This window comes from Oxyura jamaicensis, chromosome 1 (assembly GCF_011077185.1).
Source record: "Oxyura jamaicensis isolate SHBP4307 breed ruddy duck chromosome 1, BPBGC_Ojam_1.0, whole genome shotgun sequence".
In the NCBI taxonomy this organism is placed as follows: Eukaryota; Metazoa; Chordata; class Aves; order Anseriformes; family Anatidae; genus Oxyura; species Oxyura jamaicensis.
The window spans coordinates 36408592-36428108 of record NC_048893.1 but is presented as its reverse complement, the minus strand read 5'-3'; the positions used below and the strand labels follow the sequence as shown (position 1 = coordinate 36428108).

The 19517-nt window shown below is 40.8% G+C and overlaps 1 protein-coding gene across 17 annotated transcripts in view; it reads left to right on the top strand.

Moving 5' to 3' along the window:
* GRIP1 (glutamate receptor interacting protein 1) overlaps window positions 1–19517 on the top strand; it is a 320589-nt gene that overhangs the window by 90477 nt on the left and 210595 nt on the right. For 2 of the 17 annotated variants that reach the window (XM_035333200.1, XM_035333225.1), the window contains exon 1: window positions 9775–10364. The exons of 10 other annotated variants lie outside the window; for them this stretch is intronic. In XM_035333200.1, coding sequence (XP_035189091.1) covers window positions 10232–10364 — 133 coding nt within the window. In that variant the 5' untranslated portion in view covers window positions 9775–10231. Of the gene's footprint in view, window positions 1–9773; window positions 10365–19517 lie in introns of those variants that run through there. 5 more of the 17 variants (XM_035333182.1, XM_035333232.1, XM_035333165.1 and 2 more) reach the window with 4 other exon arrangements.

The following is a 19517-nucleotide window of genomic DNA, read 5'->3' as shown; positions in this document are numbered from 1 at the left end:
TTTTTTTTTTTTTTTTTTTTTTTTTTTTTTTTTTTTTTAAGGAGAAAATCGAATTGCAAATTCCAAAATAGTTTAGTAAGGAAGCCTAAATGTCAGTCTGTATCATGTGTTATTCTCTGTACAAGATGGTATAAAACTAGGGGGAATTTATGAGCATTGCTACACAGTTGCCTCAGTGGTTCTGAGCAAAATTTTAATGGTTGAGTAAACAAAATAGAAATATTTAAAAAGTCATCTTGTAAAATCCACATCCAGTCTGAATTTTCATCTTTTAGAAGTGCTGTCTATAGATATATACTGTTATATAGATATATATTGATATATCTATATATCCGTATATAGTATATATATATATCAGTATATATCTATCTATATATACTCTAGTATATATATACGCTATATATACTGTATCTATGTAGATATATATATACTGATATATATGTACTGATGTATATGTACTATATACTGATACATATGTCTATATATCAGTATCTATTTATATAGATACTGATATATAGATATATACTATCTAAAATAGTGAAAATGCTTCTCAGCTGCAATGTCTGCAATAAATGACAAACCCTCGGGATAGTGAAGATAGCTGCCTTGGTTTTGTACATTGATTGTTATGGTATAAAATTACCCTTTTTTTAATCCTTTGGTTAGTGTTGGTGAAGACTGAAATCTTGGAGTAGCTTGGTCTCTTGTATATTGAGGTGAAGTTATGAGCTCTGCCACTTGCCTTTGAGACGGCCTCCCACAGTATTCTCCTGGGGAAACTGGCTGCCGGTGGCCTGGACAAGTGTACTCCTCTCTGGGTCAAGAACTGGCTGGAGGGACCGTGCCCAGCGGGTTGTGGTTAGTGTCCAGCTGGAGATTTAGATTAGGTATCAGGAAAAACATTTTTTCTCAAAGAGTGGTCAGGCACTGGAGCATCCTGCCTGGGGAGCTGGTGGAGTCCCATCCCTCACAGTGTTTAAGAAGCACCTGGACAATTTGCTATGAGATACGATTTAATAGCTTAGTGGGTAGTATTAGTGATAGAAGGACAGTTGGACTAGATGATCCTGTAAGTCCTTCCCAACCTTGTGTTTCTATGATTCTAGGATTCATGTGTGGGTTAAGAAATATGGGACTTGCTTTTTGAGCAGTGCATTCACCTCCAGTGTCTTTCATAATTAACCAAGAGGAACACTATATGTTTATTGATATGCACAGTTTTGATTCAGATGTCCAAATACATCCTAAGGAGCTAAAACTTCAGTAGTTTCAGTAGCAGATTGCTGAAATGATAGTGTGTTTACCAGGAAAGAAACAAGACGTGAGGACAAAGATCTGGTTGAAGAGAACAAGAAAGAGAGAGCGAGGATGAAAATGTGTTTTATGCAGGAGAATAAACTGTGTTTTAGGGATGACTTCCTGAGAAAACGGTGGTGTTTGTATTTACTAATGAAGAGGAGGGCTACAAGAGAGGAATGAAATAAATCCCGAAGTACAAAGCAACATCAAAAGGGAGTTTAAAAAGTTTTGTGTGTTGGTTGCTTGTTTTTTGTTTGTTTGTTTTGTTTGTTTCCCCACTGCTGAGTGCCACAGGACATAAATTTTCAAGTACTCTTTTGTTTGGGAATTATCAGCTTTCAAGAAGAAGAAACCTCAATTACCCTATCACTTCTAAAATGTGTGTTAAGGTCAATATCTCATAGTACTTTACAAACAAAACCAGAAGTATGTTATGTCCTGTATCATTGCCCTGTGAGTGCTGAATGAAACACTTTATGTTTGGCCGCAGAATTTTATATGGCAAAGCTGTTAATGTAAGAGTGAATTTTCAGCAGAAAATGGCAAAACTCATGGCAGAAGTGGGCGAGTTTCACCAGCTGAAGATATAACACATTTTTTTTTTTTGCCTGTGGTTTGCCTCTTAACGTTAAAACCAAGAATATCAACCTCATGGAGGAGGGTTGAACAGGCAGTTTTGGAGCTTGTATATTTGCTTTGTATATTTTTTTAGCCATTTAACAACACTGTAAAGATACAGACTTTCTAGTTTTGTTTGTTTGTAGTTTTTTCCTTGAGTGGATGAAGGTGGATTTAGAATAGGAAACAAATTATGATCTGAACTGTAGAACCTGCTCTGTGCCCTTGGAATGGGGACAGAAGGGAAATCAAAGCTCATCCATAAAAAGGTGTCAGTAGTTCTCATTTTCCAAACTGCTGTTTGGCATGAGGGAGATGAAGTACCACACTAATGCTCAATGGGCCTTGCTATTGTACAGGAGACTTGTGGATGGAAACTGTGATACTTCAGTTCTGTGGACATGTAATACTCGGGTCTCATTAATGTGAGGTTACATGTGAAGTTGTCCTTTTGCCTTTCAAGTTGCTTTGTTCTTTACACTCGATAGATTTTGCAGTTTCAGATTGTGCAACGATGATAGGAATTATTTAAAACTCAAGATTCAAAAAGAGAATGATTGTGTGCAGAGGGTGTTTAGAGAGAAGGGTTAATCCATCTGAACAACTGGATTCTTCATTGCCATCATGTTATGTTGGCCTGCGCCTCTAGGGCAGGGGACTCCAGATGGATGGCTTAATTTGCATATATATTTACATATTCTTTAGTCATAAATTCACATGATCATAATGGAAAATTTGCCTGTGGCTGTTTTTGTTGTTGTTGTTTGTTTGTTTGTTCTTTGGCAGTTGAACAGAATTTTATTCTTGTTAGAGCTCACCTGCAGTAAAATCTTTCTATTTATCCACCGTATCTTGACCCTGATAAAACACAGGGGGCTCAGGATACAAATCGTCTTCTGGGTGCCTTTTTTTTTTTTTTTTTTTTCTTTCCCCAGAGGGGCTTTTTCATTGCTCCAGTTTCCTAGTTGCAGTCCTCCCTGTCAGATTTCTCTCCAGTTGCTCATGCTTTGAACCACTCCTTCAAGTTATTAAACAAATGGAAAAAAAAATCTTGTTGCAATAACTCATTCTTTGATCGAAGAAATGCACAACTTATTACTGGTAGATGTTTTCAATAGTGATGTATAACAAGGTTTTCATTGCTATGAAATGATTACTGCTATTAAATATGAGTAAGAAAAGAGGTAGAACACCCATAATGGTGTTCTGAGGGAGCACAGGCATTCCTCTGCACCGAATACTTCATAAATCTAAATTTCATATGTTATCCCTGAAATGGAAAACTGATATCAGACAGAAGATGGGTAAAGAGGAGGAATTATATCAAATGTTGTTTCATTTTAGTGTTACGTATAATGCTGGTCCTTTGTGTTTTAAGATGAAATCTCTCTCCACCCTTGGAAGTAGGGTGGGATAATCTGTGGGAATACATCGTGTGGGTGTGAATGTGTGCTTCCACTCTCTGTGCAATGAGACTGTGGCCCAGGGCTATGGGGAAGAGTCTCAGTAGGATAGGATGCATCTATAGGAGGATGTGCAGGAGGATCTTTCACAACCATTTTTGCTTATCTCCTAAGGTGAAAGAAATTAAACATATTTAATGTCACATAAGAAGAAGTTTCTTGAATAAAGTTTCACATGGAAAGAAATGTCCAGGGATGGATTCTTTTTCAGCCTACTCTAATTCTCATGCATCCAGGTTTGAGTCTTCCACTGTCAGTTGAACTTCTGAATCCCACCTATTTCTGTCCTCTTTGGTGTGGCACCCTATACCTCCTGTATTCTGCAGGTATTCACCTTAAGAAAATATTTTCATGTTTTAATGTGAGAACTTCATTTCACATATCTGCTGGGTATTTATGATTTAGTGAGCTGTGATTTAATTAATTATTATTATTTTTTCTTTCCAGTGTTCTACATAGACTTTAATTATGGTTAGAATTGCAATATGCACTTTCATAAGACTGGAAAATTAGAAAGATATAGTTTTTACTCAGTGAGGAGGATGCTTTTGTCCATATGTTTTTCATAGGTGGTTTGAGTTGGTTGCTTTATGCAAAAAGCAGACAGAAGCACAGTATGCAAAATCCTGGTAGTGTTCCCTCTAGCCATTTGCTACGTTTCTTTAGAAAGATGAAAACACCTTTAATTCAGACTTTCTCAGAGAATTATGTTCTAGTTTTAGTATTTTAAAATATCAGTCTACTGCACGAGCCCTTAAGGGGTTTTAAATATAGTTAGAATAGTACTCTGTTAGCTTTTCTTGTAGAATGACTATTGGTGTCATAGGATGTTAAGCAAACTCAAACTTCTTTTTTTGTACTTAATTTTACCTAGGCATTTCCTTCATAATGATCAAGTTAATATTTGTTTCTGCATATTTGTGTATTCTAATTACTCACTCATTTCAAGCTAAATAAGCAGGACAGAAAGGAAGAAAAATAGAATGTATGCAAACTGTTTCAGCTGAACTGAAGGAAAAAAAAAAAAGAAAAGCTGCTTTTCCCTGAAGCATACTTTCTGCATGAAATTCAACTTGACAAGTGACCCTTTTAAAACAGTCCTACAAAGATTCTCAACATTCTCGATATACAAGAGACAGCCTTCTTCTATTAGACCCACAAGCAGCCCCCCAACTCCCTCTAAATGAATGTAGCTGCTTCTTCTACTCTTTGTGTTCTACTTTATCCTTGTTCACTGCACTAGTGTTCATGGTTTTATGTGCACACTTTTATGTGAGAGAATGCTTGCAAAAATAAAAACCATTGGGGAATGTTAATGTAATATACAGGTGATATAATACAATAAAATACAATACAATAAAGAACTCCTCCAAGTATTGTTGGCAGGTGTGAGTCTAATGAAAATTTGTGTGTTCATGTAAAGAAAAAAAAAACATACAGGAAGACTTGCCAGTGAATTTACGAATTGGTGACAGAAAAGCTTATCTCCAGCTCTTAAGTCTTACATTCGAGAATGGAGGAGCAGTAAGAAACAATGGTCTGTGACTGTATGTGAGCAATGAATAACGAGACTGCGTGAATGGCTGGTGAAACTGAGCGTAATGCATTAAAATCAGAGGAAACTGAGTGTTTAACAGATAAAAAGTATCCTGTCTCTAAACTACCAGTGGTGGATTAGCATTATTATATCATCATCCAGTTCTCATGTAGCTTTGTTCCAGTAGTAGTGCACTAGCTGTTCTGCTTTTCTGTTGTCAAATGCAAGAGATGTGCAGGGTAATTCTTAGTGTCCCCCATGGTTTCGATGGTCTCCACAAGCATCTATAGGAGGAGCACAAGACCTGTGCTCAGAAGCGTACTTCATACAAGGGTTTCAGATGGTGCTACGGGATCGTGGCTGTGGTAGGCCACTCGCTCCTCCCTGCCCACCGTACTGTATTTGTACGTGGTGCTGCTTGTACAGATGTGGACCTTGTGTTCTTACAGCACTTAATAGCTTGACAGTAAACCGCAGGCATTTGATGATTTTCAGCTTGAGCAGCTCACATTTTACACCAAGATATTTAGGGCAAATTTTTGAGTGGAAAATTGCAGCCTTAACACGAGCAATTATGACATGTAAACAAACAGCTGCTCTTGAAAAACTAGAAGGTCAGGTGAGATGATACAGTAAGATGAATAAGGGGAGTACTTTGGGGAAGTTCCTTTGTCTGTGCTTGCTGGTTTCCAGCAGAATATCAAAGACATCTCTCAGTTGAAAGAGATCTAGAGAAGAAAAGCTCTGTTCCTCCCTTTTGAGGTTTGCAGTATCTTTATGGTTAGCAGTTTGAGGGAGGAGGGAAAAGAATCACTTTCTGTATGTAGCTAACCTCCAAAAACTGGTTGTATCCAGCTTAATTTTTGTGTTTTGTGTTGTGTGTAATTCAGTGTTATTTTCCAAGAGAGTAACCTGAAGCAGGTGGGTTTCTCCTGCAGCTGCTGTGTGCTCTCGTGGGCGGTCGCATCCCAGAGGGAGCGTACTTTCCCCTGCAGAGAACTCCCAGGGGCTGCCCAGAGAAGTAGAGGCAGGGACCAGAGCGTTCCTCCATCTACAGTGGTTTCTCTTAAACACTGAGACATGATGATGAATGGGATGTAAAATATCTGCTTAAAACTGTCAGTATTTGCTGCCAGTTCCGTAGGCTCTGGTTTCAAAGCACCATGTTTGCAAGCCCAGTCAAATGGAAATCCTTGTTAAATATTTACTACCTTAGTGGCTTATCCATGGATATCAAAACATTTTTCCTATTGCTTTCCCCAAATGCTGGAAAAGTGCTGTAGAAGATGGTTGTGTCATCTGTGAAATTTTACCTAGATAACTGGATAGCTGTATGTGTGCAAGTAAAAGTTAAATGTGGGTATTTTACAAGATGAGAGAGCCAGTCTATGCTGTGGACACAAAGGAAGATCAACGCTTAAATGCTGACATTGTCCATGGCTACAAGAGCATTTATGCCTCAGCATAAATATTTGGAAAGGATGGTGTCTCAATGGTATATTTGTTTTATTATTGTCGCAAAGTCTTCTCCAGTAAGTCAGGGACCTGAGACAGATCCAGTTTGACAGAGCTTCTTGGTAATACAAATTAAACAAATTACTTATGAGAATGATGAATGTAAATATTAGCCAAATGGGGTCACTTGGAAAAATGTTTATTGTGCAAATCATGCTGGAGACAGCATGATAGTCCTTGCTTCTTCTCATAAAGCCACCTTGGAAGTAGCAGTAGAGCACTACAGCACTGGAGTAGCTATATTCACAGAGAAAGATGAGCCAGGAGCTCAAGACGTATTTACATTGCAACTTCTGTTATACCACTAGAAAACTGAATCCCTAAATTCTAGTTCAGAGGGAGCTTCAGAATATCAGCTGACACCTAATCTTATGCTGTCTGGGCATCATTATCTTATTCTCTTTGTCATTAAGGGATGAAGCTCACTGCCATCTCTGATGTTTTGTATTTAAAAAATTCTAAATTCGGTATTTTCTTCCTCTGCACCACCTTCAAAATCAAGATGCTTTTCTGAACTGTTGTATGCATCTAGTATGTCCCTGTTCTTTTATTCATTTTCAAGCAGGAGGTTGCAAGGTGGCCATGAAGGAATGAACTGTGTGAATCCTGAGCAATGGAAGAGCAGTCCTTAGCTATTCCTTAGCTTTTTTAAAACAAAACAAAACAAAACAACAAACTACAGTGAACTGTGTTTGTGAAACTGAATTCTCTGCTTATACATCTGAAAGTAGGACTATGATAAAATATTTACAGGTATGACATGAGGAGTAGCTAATGAATGTCTCCAGTATTCTTAAGAAAGCATTCGAGTTAGTATGTATAATGCTTGTGAAACGTAAGTTTTCAGTAATCTCGGTAGTAAAACAATATTTTGACTCGTATTGATCTGCAATACCATTGCATTCAGTTAAGGTACATCTTTCTTTTTAAATTGCCTTAAATAGCAAAATATTTTAGGGAGGGGAAAATCCTATGAAAAGCTCATGTTGTTCTAGGTTTAAAAAGTGAAATGCTGGCATCGTTTCTCTCTGCTGGTTACAGCCAGACAAAGGGAAGCAGCTGTATAAATTATGTGCTGGCAGTACAGCTCCTGGGTTAGAAGCCGTGGGCAACACCTGCTTCTGCCCCTTGGGCATGGCAGAGGGAGCCCGACCTCTGCAGAGCAGCAGTGGCTGCAGGAGCTGCTGGATGTGAGCCCCCATTCTCAGCCCAGGAGCTGGCTGGTACCCTCCTCCGTGCCTACCTATAAGGGGGTGGCAGCTACTGCCTTTGGGACTGGCCAGAAACACCTGTCTGTGTGGTTTTCTTACGACCGAAAGGACGGAGCCTCTTGGAGCGTGCAGAGGACGGGGCCCCTGCAGAAGCTGCTTGTGCAGCAGCGTGTTGTTGAACCACCATGGTACCGGGGACAGGTCGATTCGGGTGGTGGTAGCCCAGTGTTTGCATCATTTTGTTTATCTGCTCTCATTTACAGGGAGGTTTAAAAGCAAGAAAGTTTTACCTTCTTCTTCCTTGTGAAAAGTAGCTGCATCACTTCGAATTTAATTTATAATTTAACTTTAGGAAACAGGGATGTCTGCAAGACTTCTCTTATAGCTGAATGTTTCTGACACCTGCAAATAACTTCTTGCACAGCTGTCAGGGAGAGCACTCTGCAGGAGCAAATACAGCATCAAAACAACATTTCCATCTCTGCAAAGAGAGATTTCTGCCTCTGCTGTAGGCTGTCTTTGTTTGATTTTCATGTTTCATGATACTAAATTAATATTTTTGCTGGTTGGTGGCAGAGCGCAGACGTGAATTGAAACCTTCAGAATATACAGTAATCTGCTCTTAAAGATCCATATAAAAAGTTTTATTATTTTTTGTAATATTTCTGCAAGTTCTTTACTTTTTCAAAGTTGAAAGCTGTATGATAAAAACAGACACATACTAAAATGTAGCTTCCTTACAGAAGTTATACTAAAAATAATTCTGGACCTCAGGGTGTTCATCAATTGGCAAGAGCGGTGGCATTTTAATAGGGGAAAAACGGGCTGGTGAGGTCAGGGAGGATTAGAGCATACTCACATGGGGAGCTTTGTAGGTGCTTTCATTGTTTTGTCATTTTTTCTGGTTAAAATGGCTGTATTTTTCTGACTACTGTTTTAAAAGACCTGGGAACTTGGAACAAGCCCAAAAGTGCTCCAACTTTTTCAGTGCGTGTTTGGTTTAGGACCCTCAGACAGCAGATCTAGCTCGCCTCTGCCGATAACTTTCACATGTTTCAAAACCAGAAAATCCCAACTAAATTTTGATCAGTCTCTGCCTACTTCTATTGCAACAATGGTAAATCACAGTCCTGGCTCATGCTTCGCTTATTTCAATGCGTTTTAAAAAGATAGTTCTGCTTTGCTCTTTGCAAAGTGACGATTCTCACTGAAGGGGCTGCATCACCAGAGACTCATCCCACCTCTGCGTGCTGCTCGTTTTCCAGATGATGATCCTGTAAAATGGGTTTCACAGGAGGACTGTCTGATGCCCGTGCGCTCACAGGAGCTGTGCGGCACCTCCTGCCAGCACGGGTGCAGGTGAGGACGGATTGACCGGGGCAACTGATGGATACCAAGCTTGTGCTGGTGACCAGGAGATGACTCCTGGACTGGAGACTTTGCTTGGCTTACAAGACAAACTATGGTAGATGGCGAGGTGATGGGATTTGAGCAGGCATTGCTTTTGTTTTTGAGTGGGAGGGAAACGATACCAGGAGCACGCATGAAATTCCTGCCTTATCTCAGGGAATGCTGTGGAATTGGGACGTGCAGCAGAAAAAAAGAGCAAGTGCCTCTTCACGCTTTTTTCTGGTCTCCTCCTGTGCAAAGCACAGTTTGCCATACCTTAATTTTAAAGTTTTAAAACTCTGCTAGGATTTTAAATGAGTATGGCACGGTGTGCGCGTGATGTGGCTCCCTTTGTTTGCCTATTGCCATATAGCCCGGCCAGCTCTATATGAACCCTGTCTGCGAAGCGCATTCTAATGTTTAGATCTAGCAGTGATTAGAATACCCTAATGCCCAGTGGGTATATGTGTCATTTTTTAACAGCTGCCGAGCTTTCTCCCTGCTGCTCCAATTAACACGTTCAGCACACGCTTGCCGGCGAGTGGGCTGTGTGTATGGATTAAACCACTCCGCTATTTATTCACCCGATGTGCCTGATGCCAGAAACTGGTCGGCGTCTTTCCCGTTGTAGGACAGATGAAATCAAACGGGGTCCCGAGTCTGTGCGGGTATAAATACAAGGAGGGGTTTAACTGGCAGATGAAAACCTGCTTTGCCTGGAGATGTGGTTCAGTCCATTGACTAACATCTCTCCCCGCCTCCCAGCCCCTCTTCAAATGATGGAGACAGAGGGCAGCGAGCTCCCGGTGCTGGGCTGCCTCTGGCTGCCAGGCACAGCTTTCCAACTTTGTTCTGCTTAAAAACTGCTTGGAGCCCTGACTTTCTCCTTCCCCTTCATTTTTTCCCTCTCTCATCCATTTTCATGCTGAAATATTCCAGTTGGTAGCTTTGATTAAGTGTCCCTCCCCCTCTCCCCCCCACCCTTTTTTTTTTTTTTTTTTTTCTGGAAAAAAAAAAAAAAAAAAAAAAAGGAAAACAATATGCTTTCTAGTCCTAGCTGAGGTAAGGGTTTTTTAATGGTACCAGAGCAGATGGTTGAAGGTTGCAGCTTTCCTTGAGTGCTTGCTGTTAATTCATGCTCGGACAGCTCTCTGTGAGGCAGAGGGCGAAGGGGGCTGCTGGTGGGCGCTGCTGAGGAGATGGAGCGCTTCTTGGGCTTCGTCAAGCAGATAAGGAGGTCGAGAAGAAGAAAAGGCAAAAAGTACCGGCCAGAGGAGGATTACCACGAGGGTTACGAGGATGTCTATTATTATGCCTCAGAGCATTTTCGAAGTAAGTGCTTTGCCTAACCTCTTTTTCCTTTAGCTGTGATAAATGCCATGTTGTTAAGATTTAAAAAAGGGGGGGGGGAGGGGGAGTTGAAACAACTAAATGCAAAAAGCCCAAACAATATTCCCCCTTTGATAGAATCTGAGCCTTGTGCAAGTATTAAAGCATTGGCTTCCTGTTATAGATTTATCTGCCTGTGACTGCTGATGAACAATGCAAAACAGCTGAAGTGGCACAGCAGCTCCCAAAGTAAGCAGGGTCTGTAAACCTGCTTAATATTTCAGGTGCAATGAATTGAGGATGACTGCTGGAAAGCTTTTGTTCAGACACTTTGTTTCGGAAACTGATCCGCTGGTGGTTGCCCTTGTAGGATGCCTTTGTACCGTGGATATTTTTAAAGCAATAGAAAGGCAGCGATCAGTCATCGTGGGTTCAAGTTGATGATTAATGCGGGTTGCTGTGCGAGAGTCAGCCCTCTGAGCCTGTGCTGTGACCCAGGCTTTTCAACAGAAAGTAACTCAAGAGGGCTCCTTTGTTGCGGCGGGTCCAGGCTCACTTACGCGGCATCGCGTAGTGGGTTTTGTGGGGTTGCAGTCACGTGGCTGCAGCAGCTCGCTGCGAACCAAAATACAGCACCTGCTGCCAAGTCCCTTCCCAAAACATGCCTGTTCAGGTCTGAGCCATCACCTGCCGGGCTTTGGAGCTCACATTCCGCTTCAACCAGAGGAGGGGGAATGCCCAAAACTGCCCGTGGGGACACCGGGGGGTGTGGGACCCTGCCCAGTCCAGTGCGCAGCTCCGCCGGTGCAAGGTGTTGACAGCAGAGCCAGCCACGCACAGCAGTGATCTTTCTAAAAGGGTTCTGCTCTTCTGGCCAGTGATTTGGGAGCTTTGCAGTGAAGCCCTGCCTTTTGTTGAGCAGCTGAAGTTTGCTGCACTTTTTTTTTTTTCATGTACTCTAGGAGTAGCTGTCACATCCTTTTTGTGTCAGCTGGCTTCATTTCCATTTTGTGGAAGTAAAATCATAAGAAACTTACGTTTGTTTTGAGACAAAATAATGAACGAGACTGCTTTACAGCAACAGAGTTCTGCTATTCTGTGGAAAATACTGAAGGCAAGGGATTTTCCTCTTGGATTTGTTTGCTTGCCTATCTCTAAAAGTAAACCAATGTGGCATGATTGATTGTTTACTGGGTTTCTTGCTTATACATTCTTTATCTCGTTTCATTTTTAAGACAATTTACTGTGCTGATAATCTTCATGTAGTTAAGACTGAGTTCTTATAAGAAAAGACCTATTTTCAGGGGCACTGCAGTCATAACAGGTAACATTGGCATAAAATACACAAGAAAGAAAAATTTTAAATCTACTTAGTACTGGAAAATATGAAAATGATACAAGTTAATGAAAGCACGTAACTTTTTTCTGCTTTAATATGCAAATCAAAGGAATGTGTCAAAGCAGGATGTCAAAATATTTCCCTAGCTGATTTTTGTTGTTGAAGGTCTTTTAAATAAGAAAGCAAAACACCTCCAAAAACTGTCACGTGTAGTAAGGATTTCTTGAATGTTGATTAATAAATTATTACTCTTGACTTAATGTAAGGAACTAAGATTGAGCCAGATGTCTAATAGGTTTTTCATTTTATTCTACTTAGGAAAAAAAAAAAAAAGGCTATTACCTCAGCATGTGGAGGTCAAGAGGTATTTTCGTCTGGACGGATGTGTCAGGGTTTGGAGTGTTGTTTATATTAGTGCTCATAAAAAAAACAGATTGAACAGTCAACACAATGCTTGGTCCTGCAGAGCTGTATTCAGGAGGAGTTTGCAACTTCTCACAGTTACTTACACAGAGCACGTCACAGGAGATTCGGGCCGTGGAGATGTGTTTGTTCATCACCGACTGGGGAGCTGAGAGCCCGTACGGAGGCACCACATCAAACACAATCGCTCCTCAAAGGTCCTTTTGTCCGCTCCTTCCTTGCGCTGCGTGCATCGCTGTTCTGGTCGGATAGGCGTGGTGGCTGCTGAAACCAGCGCACAAAATGGGCAAAGAGGCTGCCGGAGCTGCTATAATGCTCCTTTGAAATTGGAGACATTTCATGTAATGGAGACAATGAAATGTTTCATTCGGAATTTAATTATGGTCTAGTGTGATACTGTTTACAGTGCAAATTTAGAGTAATTGCAGAGCTTTTACTAGCCATTCCTTCTGTACTCATGTGCTTAGAAGGATGTGTGCTTGGCAATAGGGGGGTATTTCTCGGTATGATTCTCAAGAAATCAGAGCTAATGAAGTCAAAGACCTGTTGTTCATTCAAGTGAACAGAGTAGGAGCTTTTTCAGATTTTGTTTCCTTTCTCTGCGTTGTCATCCATTGCTCCTGAAGGGTCGTCTTTTATGAGCTGTGTATCCAATTAGCCAGTGCATTTGAAGATTGTCTGAGCCAATTGCTTTATGGGCCTGTTATCCTCTCATCCCCCCCATGCGCAGTATTGCTTAGGGTGTTGTAGGGAGACTGAATTAATGTAAAATGCAGAAAGTACGTTAGACTAACCAAAGGATCAAACAGAAACAAAACAAAGTTATAAATAGAACAGGCCTCTGGGAATCACAGGAAAAAGGTGACATTAGTTTGTCCTCAGTGCAGTTGTGCCTGGGTACTGTAGCTCCTCTTGTTAAGTATACTGTTTAATCCTCTGAAGCTTTGCCATGGAGAACCAAAATCACAATAATATTGGGGAGAACGTAAGAAATACCTAAAACTCCCTATGTAGAAGAGACCCCAGCTCTCGAGTCAGATGTCTTTTTGCTTGGGCATTTCATTCATTCAAGTTAAGTGGAGATCCTTGCTTTGACACGCAACATCAGCTCTCTTACCTTTCCTGAGAGTCTCATTTTGTGCTATGTAGTGCTGGAATAACCAAAATAATAATCTCAATACACGAACACTTATTGACATTAGTAGTGCAGGCATCATACTCCTTTCGCTGGGACTTTGCACAGTGAACGTAATGGGCGATGAAAGCTGCTGCCCAAGCTACTCAGACAAGTTGGTGCTTATCGCAGCAAGTGCTTTAAAAGGTGTTATATTTATCTCATGCAGCATTATGGTACTACCATTCAACCTGTTCCTTTTAATGAGGCCTTGTGTGAACAAGGCCCTTGTTATACTATTACCAGGATAGCAAACGGCAGGACTGTTGTGCGGCAGAGCTGCCTGGACCATTTCCCAAGATGACATATGTCCTTTCACTGAAGGCAGGATGATCTGCCAGCACCTCCAAGTTGCAGCCTCGTCGTGAGCAGGAAAGTGGTTTTGGAGCCAGCCTGGTCACCTCTGACCAAAACACACACAAGCCTTTCTTCTCCCACCCCAGGCTGACTGCAATGTTAAGTCTATTTTGCAAAACGTTTGAAAGGTTTGGGCTTTGTTCCAGTGGAATGGAAACGGATTTTGGAGCCTTGCAGGTGATATAAAATGTGGTTGTCACAGTCTGCCTGGGTGGCACTAGGACACGTTACTTTGAACAGGTGCTGGGAATTTTGGTCTCATTTATGTTGCTTCTGGTTTCTGTCATCCATTTCTTCCTGAAAGATCCTCAGTTTTCACCTGTTTCTCTTCTGTTTTTCTTCTCAGCATGATGTCAGCAGCATATTCCATTGGTATAAAGGTTTTATTTTCTGTCTTGGTGCCATGAAGATACTAAAGAATGATCCCGAAAACCAACTTGTAAAGAATTCTACTAGCAAACTCCCACTAACCCAAAAGTTAATTTTTTTTTTTTTTTTAATCTCTGCCCCTTAAAATGTTCCATGTAGTCACTCACAGTTACACAAACAAATTTATTCTAACCTTTGTCAAGGTCTTGTCTATGTCATTTGACTAGAGCACTGGCATATTAGATGAAGTAGTATCTGCCGTAGGGTATCTTTGGTCATGTAGTATTTTTTCTCTCCCCCCTTTTATTTCAATTAATGGTTTTAATTTTATTTTTCTTCAGAGTGTGTTTTGAAGCATACCAAGGTTCAACCAATACAGCTGTTTCCTCAAATCAGCTTTTCTCAAATCAGTAAATACTTAGCTTACTTTTATCTAGTTGATAATGGTATATGATGTGATAGATTTAAAAAAATCTTTTAAAAATTATTGTTAGAGCCGTGATGCCTTGTATTAATTCTTCCACAATTCTTGTGTGAGAATCATCAGATTCCTCACTTTTAGGACATAAATGTCTTTGATTTTGCTTCCAAAAGGCATGTGATAATATTTCCACTTTCCATTAGTTGTCCCATCTCTGTCTGTCCCTGTTTCTCCACTGCAAAGTGAAGGTAAGGTATTTGACTTCCTTCATGTCCCCCAACTCCTAGCCTAGCAAATAAGGCAAAAAGGAAATCTGAAAGTTTCATATAACTCGGAATTGAGGATGTCCTCTTTGTTGACTGAAATCAAGAATAATTAGTTAAAATGGATATTGAATGTATGATACGCTGGCTGTGGTTATGTCAGCAAAAAACCACTTGCTCAGATTGTGCATTATTCTCCAACGTGACTCAGTGTTATGGTGCGGATATTCCCACAGCTGCCAAAATCTTCCTAACAAACAGCTTTGCATTTCATAACCTAAGTTGCTTTAAAACTGTGTTAAATACTGATAGAAGAAACCTGATGCTGAGTAGTGCTAAGAGAAAACACCAAGGGAAGCAGTACACCTAAGGCTTCTTGATGCTATGGCCAGCAGCATGCATACTTGACAAGATTTTCTCTTTTTTTTGTAAAGTGGCACAAATAGATCTTGTTTGCTCTACTCTTGTAGATTTGATAGGGGTTGTAAAAGAGTTGATGGCTTTATGAGTAGTGCAGTGACAAGGGCACTGAATATTTCTATCTCAGGTTGCATAGATGGTAATTGATCTGAAGGGTGAGGAATGCAGGATGGCAACTGCTTTTCATCTCACAAACAGTGTGTGCTGCTAGTCTGCTGTGCAATCGGATGTCTCGTGGTACCCGGGTGTGCTTCTGGGCCGCTGATCCCTTGAAATTATTTAGGTCTTCCATGCCTTTAAGAAATACGCATAAATTAAATCTTATTTTACTCATTTCCTGTTTCGTATTAGTTAAAAGAGTTTGTAGCGCTTGGGATGGGGCTCATGTTTGCATACTCAAATTATTTGGATAGTAGCCTTAACTTCATTGTAATGTTTACATAAATTCAAAGAGAATTAAAATGTTTTTTTCACTTGTGCACCAGTGCAGCTGCCAGTTGCAGGGTCTGTCAGGGGACACCCACACCTCTGCTGCCCTACAGCACCAATGCAGTACGTTTGCTCCAGCCAGGCAGGTTTGTGCACAAGTGATGGCTTTGGTGAAATGTTTGTTGTCTGTGAAACAGGCCATACAGATTTTACATTTTTAGTAAAGCAGTGGTGAAACAGCTGGTTTAAGTTTGCTAGCAGTAGGTTTACTTTTTTAAATTACCCTTTGTAGCTCTCCTACAAGTGGCCCTTAGGCTTCTGGGGCAGTGCAGAGCACAGATGGTAAAGCTTTGCTGTAGAGTTACTTGAGTAAAAACTAGCTTATTTTACTTTAAGTCACTGAAATCATGAGACATGAGTTATATAATTCTTTGCACAAAGTGTAAACTCTTCTCCCTGCTAGCAGCTACAAGTGCAGAATTTCTGTACTACTTTTCTTTCTTCTACTTTCAGGTCCTATCCTTTCCTTATTTATTAAAGATCTTGACTGTACCTGCTCAAGAAATGTATTCTTTATGGGTCTTCCTCCTCTTCTAGTGGTGGCTGCTATGAGACTGCACCTCCAGTGTTTTAGAGAATTATGTAGATTTTATATTTTAGTATGTCTGGAATATCTGATATTTGGGTTCAAACAATGAAATTTAGAGAGACTTGGACAGACATTTAGCTTCCTGCTTCCTGAAATGATGTGTGTAAGTTCATGTGTTTAATCATGGGTGCATCAATTTGCATCATGAACATCAAGTGATAAGATTTTATTCCCCCTTGGTTACTGTGAAGTGAATAAAACATCAGGCTTTATGAACTAAGATTAAAGAGAGAGGTAAAAGCAACTACTGAGGTGTCTGCCTTCATACTGGCCATCAGTTCCAACAGAAAACTTCAATCAGTGGAACTGAAAAGGAAACAACAATTTAAGCTCCTTGCTGCTGATTTTATAAACAGTTAATGAATTATTGCTGGTTGTTTTTTTTCAGTAGGCCACCCCAGCAGCTATAATTAATCATCAGCATGTGTATAAACACCTGTTTACCATAGAAATATTTGTAAAAGGCAAATTTTATAATCATCGTCATATGTGCAGAAGTTATTAAGCAACTTTATTTAATGTTTTTCAGCAGAAAAGAGCAGAGCTGGGAGAGGTTCAGAGGTGCAGACACAGGAGGGGTGAGGCTGTAGCTGGATGCAGGAGTCTGTGCCCACTCAGTCCCCCAGCTCCACCTTCCTCCTTTCCTCAGCATCCTTGATTTTAGGAGCTGTTCTTGTGATGACCTGTGCATCTAGACACTGCCAAATTTTCTCAGAGGGTTTTCTAGTTTTCGTCTGATAACCAGACAATTATACACAAGTCGACATGAAAGACTTGCAGTTTTGAAGACATATTCAGAATTTAAAAGGCACCAGAACGAAGATTGCCTACAGAACCTTAATTTGGCCTGCCTTAATTAAGGGCTACCTACTCATTTTTTCACTGTACTTGTGATGGACTGGGGTGGCACCATGCCTGGGTCCTTCCCTCCTTTACTTTGTTCCTGGCTCAAGAACTTGAATTTACTGATGTTGGGCACAAGTGGCTGTAGCAGGCCAAGGGAAGCACGGTTTGTATATATGTAAATTGTATAAGCCTAACTGCTCTGAAATTTTGGCCATAAGGCATCTCAGGCTGAGAGCTTTCAGTTATTGCATACCTTTGATGATAATCTCCCCGTGCTCTAGTTCTCCACCTGTGAAATGAGGTTAATGGCACCTCTCCTTCACCGCTACGCCATGAAAGTAAATTAATGTTTGCTAAGCCCTCAGATGCTCTAGTGATGAGCATCATAGAAGAGCTCAGGAAGAAATTAATGTCTGTCCTGAGAGAAGGGCTTGAATAATGTGTGGGAACTAAGGTATGGAATTACAGTTTGAGCAATGAGGGGAAAACAAGGTCTTGAATAATTTTTCAGGTAGTTAAAGTCATTTATTTGGGGCATTAAATGAGACAAGGTCTTGTGAAAGACAGGGAGATGAGGCAGTTAATGGTTATGCTGTAAGGCAAAAGAGGGCAAAACTAAGGTTTGGCACTTGGATCTTCTTTTTTTTTAGTGTTTTCTGTGCGCGCATTTGTAGTAGGGAAAATAGAGCAGCAGTTTCTTGACATTTTTGCATGGAGTGGAAATTTCACAACATCATATTATGGGCGTAATACTTGCTCTAAGTGAACCAAAATCTCCTTGATGTTAAGATGGTGAGTGACATTTGGGTGAGTGGCCACCAAATCTGACTAAACGGGTAGCACCTTGATGCTGTTTGTAGCAAGAAGGGTGGTAGAAGGCAAGGAAGGAGAAGAGAAGAGAGATTAAAGGCAGTTCTGGGGAAAATACTGTTTGCATGAAACCACAAAAAAGAAAGTGAAACCAAAAGTAGACAGATGCTGTGGTAAGCATTAACTCAGTAACACGTGTTCTCAGATTTAGTCCAAATGCTCCCTTTGGCTGTGTTTAACAAGCTCTGTGGTTGCTCAGGTCTACGCCTTTTTGATGGCCCTGCCCTTCTCCCAGAAGGGGGAAACTCCTCACTCAACAACATACCTTGTGGTTGTTCTGTCAACTGGTAGAAACCCTATTAAAAAAATAAAAGATTCCCAAAGTACTACAAACAAATGCAGTAAATGATAAATGGTACATGCGCAGATAGATATTTTAAATACACAGTATAACAAGCTTTTTTTTTTCCCCTTTTTTTCTGCAGGTTAGAGTAGGAGGTAATTTATAGCCCTGATGACCAGCTAGCTACCTGTACTCTGTTTATAGAAGCTCATTAGGAATCGTGTAGTCAGCAGCACCCTTTCATAGCTAAGTCATAGCACAAGCTGTGGACTGCAGTCCCAGCTGTATTAGCACTGAATGCTCAGAAATCAACAAGGATGTGTGCCACGCTGTCTGCGAGGGACGTCACATCTGACAGCCTGCTTGAGGGGAAATGAGAAGGTGCCTGTGAAGGAAAGCTGGGAGGGAGCCTGGATCTCTGGCAGAGCGCTTCAAGCAGAAGCAGCGCTCAGGTCAGTTGTCAGTAAATCTAAACACGTCCAGGAGCATTTACAGATCAGAAAGCAAGAACACGGGTGTTCCGTTGGGTAGTAGTGGAACTTCAGGTGTCATGTCATTCAAATGTTGTGTTTTCTTTCATTGCTAAAAGGAAAGTGGGGGTGGCTTCTGAAATGGAGCAACCAAAGCTGCCCATGTGGTTAGAGCTGCCTGCGGATAACTAAATCAAGTGGAGTGCAGCAAGACTACAGAGCCACTGGTCTCTGTAGGCCCTGTGAGTTCAGTGACAGTTTGGTTGCCTCTGAAGTGCTTCCTCTGTAACTTGACCACATTTCACCTGAGCTTCCCAGACTTCCAGAGAAGCTGCTCAGAAGTTCCCAGCACTTTTCCATCAGTTGCCATTCACTTGTTGCTATACCCTGCTTGGAAAAAACAAAGAAGTCTTCTCCAGCTTAGTGCATTAATGATTTACTTACATTTTTCCTGGTATGCTCTAAACATAACTACGAAAATGGAGGTATATTTAAATATGTGGGTTTTTTGATAACAATCCTTTGCTGTCCCACTTGTCGTGTACGTCTCTGGTGGCTTGATCAGGCAGGGAGTACCCAGCACTGCACTACCAGTGACGGAGGAGAGCAAAGAGGGAGAGATTTCTATACTCGAAGAAGTAACAGCCAACAGCCATCCTTGTAAAATACCACTGCTCCTGAGCGTAACACAGGGGATTTAGAAAGTACTGAACATTACCACTTTGTAACTGGCTCCTTGAGTCAGGTGTTGCAATTCAGTATTTGCATGATTCTGGAGTGGAATAGAAAACAATGCCTCTTTCTAGCTTTTTTTTTTTTTTTTTTTTTTTTTTTTTTTTTTTT